We start from the raw sequence: 5,215 nt of genomic DNA on the forward strand, positions 1-5,215 counted from the left end.
CTCTCGGGAGGCAGAGGCAGTTGGATCTCTGTGAGTTCAAGGCCAGCCTGGTCTACATAGTGAGTTCCAAGACAGCTGGGGCTACAGGGAGACCTTGTCTCAAAAAGACCAAAAAAAAAAAGAAGGCCAGGACAATGTACAATGTGGATCTAAAGACCTTACAATCAGTGTAACATACTACTGAGAACAAAAACCACATCATATGACAAATTTTAATACATATTAAAAATAATACTATTGGGCTGGAGAGATGGCTCAGAGGTTAAGAGCACTGACTGCTCTTGCAGAGGACCTGGGTTCGATTCTCAGCACCCACATGGCGGCTATAAACCGTCCTTAACTCCAGTTCCAGGGGAATTCAAAGCCCTCTTCTGACCTCTGCAGCATTGCACGACATGGGTGTACTCACATACATGCAGGCAATACACTCCTACACATAATAAAATATTTTTAAAAATACTATCATTTGTTAATATATGCCAAGTAATAAATGAGATTTTTGTTGTGTTGAGACAGGGTCTCACTATGAAGCCAAGATTGGTCTTGGACTCTTAACCCTCCTGCTTTAGCTTCCTGAATGCTATGATTTAAAGGCTTGCCCCACCATGCACTGCAGCAAGAGGCTTTTCATACATTATGGTACAGCTCTAAAATTTCCTTCAGGATAGTATCCATATGTGTTTATGAGAAAACTGGGGGAAATGGGGTAGCTTGGCTAGTCTCTTGGGCTACAAACAATGGAGTGATGAACTTGACTGATGGTATTTTTAATGCATGGCTTATGCACATTTCAGGACACTGTATACTAAGCCCTGTCAGCTAGGCATCTATCACACTGCACTTTCAAATAAACACACCATCAATCCTGAAGGTAACTCACTGTCAGCATACAGGCTCCCTGCCACTTAGTTCCATTAAAGATTAAAGGTCCCCAAACACACACATACCTTCTGGATACATAAAACAGTCTCCTCTAGGGGAGACTGCCAAATATGATCAAGTGAAGATTTTATCCTCAAAGACCCACACCTCTCACTCTTAAACAATAACCAAGTACCTCCAAATGGTCTTACTGACCTGGGTTCCAACAGTCAAGCACCGTTGCTAAGGCGCGGTGGAGGAGGCCTGTCCAAGCGGCATGGCTCTTTTCTGCTCGGGCCATTGGGGAAGATAAGATTCCTTTCAGAGCTTGCAGGGAGGCTGTGACTGTTGAGGATAACTGGCCCCCAGGTAACTTCACAGCAGTTTCTCTGAGGACCCCAATTGTGAGATATAATATAGTAGGGAGAACTGAGACGCTTCCTGCAAGATGAAATAAAACACTCTGAAGTGTTTTATACATAGTCCCTGAAGTCACCATGGAATAAATGTCTGTCAGTGAAGTCTAGTGTTCATTCTCATTTCTCTGGGCTCAGGGTGTAGTTCAGAGCTTGAGCACGTGCTCAGTGTGCACAGGCCCTGGGTTTGAGCCTCAGTACCAACTCACCCTTTCAAAAAACCCAAAACAAAACGCCAACAGAAAAATCCTAGAGTATTTCCTATAAGTATAATATAATTTCAATAACTCAATTAAGATTCTTAAAATTTCCACCAAAAAAAAAAAATTGAAAGAGGGTCTGTCACTGGCCTGTCCACAATCCCCGGGGATTGGCCTCTTTGCCATCCTAGTGTTACGATTATAAGTATGTGCAACCATGTCTAACTTTAAAAAAATTTTTTTTAAATTTATGTGTATGAGTATATTGCTTGCATGTATGTAAGTGAACCCTTGTGCACCCTCAGAAGAGGGTGTCAGATCCCCTGGAACTGGAGTTACAGATGGTTGTTAGCTGCCATGTGGGTGCTGGGAATCAAACCCAGGTCCTCTGCAAGAGCAGCCATGGCTCTTAACCGCTGAGCCATCTCTCCAGCCCTTCAGTTTTTTTTTTAAAGGTCCTTTGTTCAGGATTAACCTTAGGGTCTTACTCATGCTCAGCATTCTACCACAAGGACAACCTTGGGCTTTTTTTTCCTCTTGTAGTAATTTTGAGACGGGATTTCACTAAGGTGCCCAGGTTGGACTTGAACTATGTAGCCTAGGCAAACCTCAAATTTGCTATATTCCTGCCTTAAAATCCTAAAAAAAATTTATTTTTATTTATTTAAAAAAACATTTATAGTTTTATGTGTATGAGTGTAGTGCCTGCATGTAGTAAGTATACCGGTGTCATGCAATGCCTGTGGAGGATGGAAGACGTTGTCAGATCCCCTGGAACTGGAGTTAGGACAGTTGTTAGCTGCCATGTGGGTGCTGGGATTTGAACCTGGGTCTTCTGCAAGAACAGTCAGTGTTCTTAACCACTGAGCCATCTCTCCAGCCCTTATTTTTATTTTTGATGTGCGTAAGTGTATTGCCAGCATGTGCATCAGTGTACCCATGTTGTGCAATGCCTGTGGAGGTCAGAAGGTATCATGGACGCAGACAAAGGAGTTATGGACAGTTGTCAGCTGCCATGTGGGTGCTGGGAATCGAACCCGGGTCCTCTGCAAGAGCAGCTGGTGCTGTTAACTCCTGAGTCATTTCTTCAGCTCTTTTTGCCTTAAAATCTTGAATAGCTAAGATGTGTCACCATACCGAGCTTGAACTTTTGTTCATTTTCATTTTTGTATGTGTCTGTAGTATAAGTGTATGTGCATGTGTATGGGGACATGAGGTCAGAGGCTGACAATGGGTATCTCCTCTATTGTTCCCCACCTTTTTTTGGGGGGGGTCGTTTTGAGACAGGGTCTCCCTGTAGCCCCAGCTTACTTTTTTTTTTTGAGAAAGGGCCTCACTATGTAGTCAGTTACAGCTGACCTGGAACTTGTCATGTAGACCAGGCTGACCTCAAACTCACAAAGATCAGCCTACTTCTGCCTCCTGAGTGCTGGGATTAAAGGCACGTGCCATCAAGCCTGGCTACCTTATTTTCTGAGATAGGGTTTCTTACTGAACCCAGACCTCACTGCCTGGCTAGACTGGTAGCCAGCTGGCTCCAGGGATTCACCTGCCCCTGTCCCTGCCCTGCCCTGAGCCAGGGTTACAGACATGCACCACCATTCTTGGCTTTTTAGTGGATGTTGGGCTCCAAACTCAGGTCTTTATGCTCCTGTGACAGGCACTTTGCTGATGGAGCCATCGCTCTAGCCCCTTGAATTTATTTTATATTAATTTTTTACAAGGAATTTGTAGAAGGCCACTTAAAATGACATATTAAAAATTTTTATGGGGCCAGGAATGATGGAACACACATAAAATCACCTAATTTGGGGGGTTGGGGCAGGCAGATCTCAAGTTAGAGGCCATTCCAGGCTACACAGTGAGACTGTCTTTAAAGAAAAAAAAAAGAAAAGAAAGAAAGAAAGTTTCATGGCCACTAAAGAGTTGAAATCAGTTATAAATTCAATGTTAATATGGAAGCCAGGCCTGATGGCCAGGTCTGTAATCCCAGCTACATGAGAGGCAGAGATAGAGGGATCACAAGGTCTACAGCTTAGGCTACAGAAAACGTTCAAGACTGACCTGGGAAGTTTACTGAGATCTCAAAATACGAGGTTCCAGCCGGGCGTGGTGGCGCGCCTTTAATACCAGCACTCTTAGATTCTTAAAAATGGAACAAAGAGCCGGGCGTGATGGCGCGCCTCTAATCCCAGCACTCAGGAGGCAGAGGCCAGTGGATCTCTATGAGTTCAAGACAAAAAAAAAAAAAAAAAGAGGTTACAGGAAGGAGACGGGAATAGAGCACCATGGTTGGGTGCTTGCCTCCAAATCATTAGGCCCTACAGTATCATAAGAATAAAATAAGGTGAAATCAAAACAAAGTGACTGTGAAGAAGCTGAACTACAACAATGAATTTAATTTTCCTGGACGTTTCTCAACAAAACTCACACACATTTTACCTGAATCCCCTGAAAAGTTACTTTTTGTGCTGCTCTTAGTAGTTAGTACAAGACAGTATGTGAGAACAAGGAATTCTAATTTTAATTCAAATTGAGTCTTGCAGCCATGAGGCTAAAAATAAGATAGCCCATTAACCAGTCAAATATCTTACCAATTAACCATCTATTAAGGCCTGAATACCTGTTATGTATTACAATTTTAAAATAAGTAATCTTTCCTATTTAGTGTGTGTGTGTGTGTGTTTGTGTGTTTGTGTGACTGGATGCACACATCCAAGTGTGCATATAGATATCAGCGAACACCTCGTAGGAGCCGGTTCTTTCTACCATGTGTGTTCTGGAGATGAACTCAGGTCGTCAGGTTTGGTGGCAAGCTCTAACCCATTGAGCAATCCCACACTACTTGCTAGGTTTCTTAAAATGTCTCTTTTTGTGGGGCTCAGCGGTTAAAGGCAGTAGCTGCTCTTGTAGAGGACCCGAATTCCATTCCCAGCACCCACGTGAAGGCTAACAACCATCTGTAACTCCAGTTCCAGGGGATCCAATACCCTCTTCTGACCTCTGTGGGCATTGTAGGACACAGGTACACTTACATACATGTAGGCAACACACTTACACACATAAAAATTTTTTTAAGTTTCTTTTTTGGTGTTTGTGGGGGATGTTTGTGTCTGTGTGGGTGTGTGCATGTGAGATGGAGGTCAGCAGCGTGTTCCTCTCTCTCTCTCTCTACCTTAATTTTTGAGACAATCTCTTAATGAACTTGGAGCTTGCTGACTGGTGACAGCGGCTGGACAGCATGCTCTAGGGATCCACCTGTCTTCGTCCCTCATCTCAGCACTGGGGGAGCACTGCCATGCTCAGCTATTTTGGTCTTTTTGAGACAGGGTCTCCCTGTAGCCCCAGCTGTCCTGGAACTCACTATGTAGACCAGGCTGGCCTTGAACTCACAGAGATCCACCTGCCTCTGCCTCCCGAGTGCTGGGATTAAAGGCATGCACCACCACGCCCGGCCATGCTCAGCTTTTATGTGGGTTTTGGGGATCCAAATTCAGTCCCCCATGTTTGCATGGGAGGCACTTTGCCAACTGGGCCATTCTTAGCTCTGTGTTTGATTTTGTATAGAATACAGATTGGAAATAAGACACATCTGTATGTGTGTCTATCATTTATATGTAATGATTACATATAATGCATTTATATGACAGAAAAGATATAGGTCTACACACAGAAATAGCACATATACATGAACAAACAGAACTCAGATGAGTTTGTTTCTAGGGAAATCTTCGGATA

General features: G+C 43.6%; 1 protein-coding gene across 1 annotated transcript in view; it reads right to left on the reverse strand.

Moving 5' to 3' along the window:
* Heatr5a (HEAT repeat containing 5A) overlaps nucleotides 1-5,215 on the reverse strand; it is a gene marked incomplete at its 5' end in the record, with an annotated part of 82,101 nt that overhangs the window by 12,339 nt on the left and 64,547 nt on the right. The window contains one exon of the mRNA XM_029566290.1: nucleotides 1,078-1,302. Within this exon, the coding sequence (XP_029422150.1) occupies nucleotides 1,078-1,302 (225 nt within the window). The remainder of the gene's footprint in view (nucleotides 1-1,077; nucleotides 1,303-5,215) is intronic.

This window comes from Nannospalax galili, unplaced genomic scaffold, assembly GCF_000622305.1.
Source record: "Nannospalax galili isolate Female #2095 unplaced genomic scaffold, S.galili_v1.0 scaffold1619, whole genome shotgun sequence".
NCBI lineage: Eukaryota > Metazoa > Chordata > Mammalia > Rodentia > Spalacidae > Nannospalax > Nannospalax galili.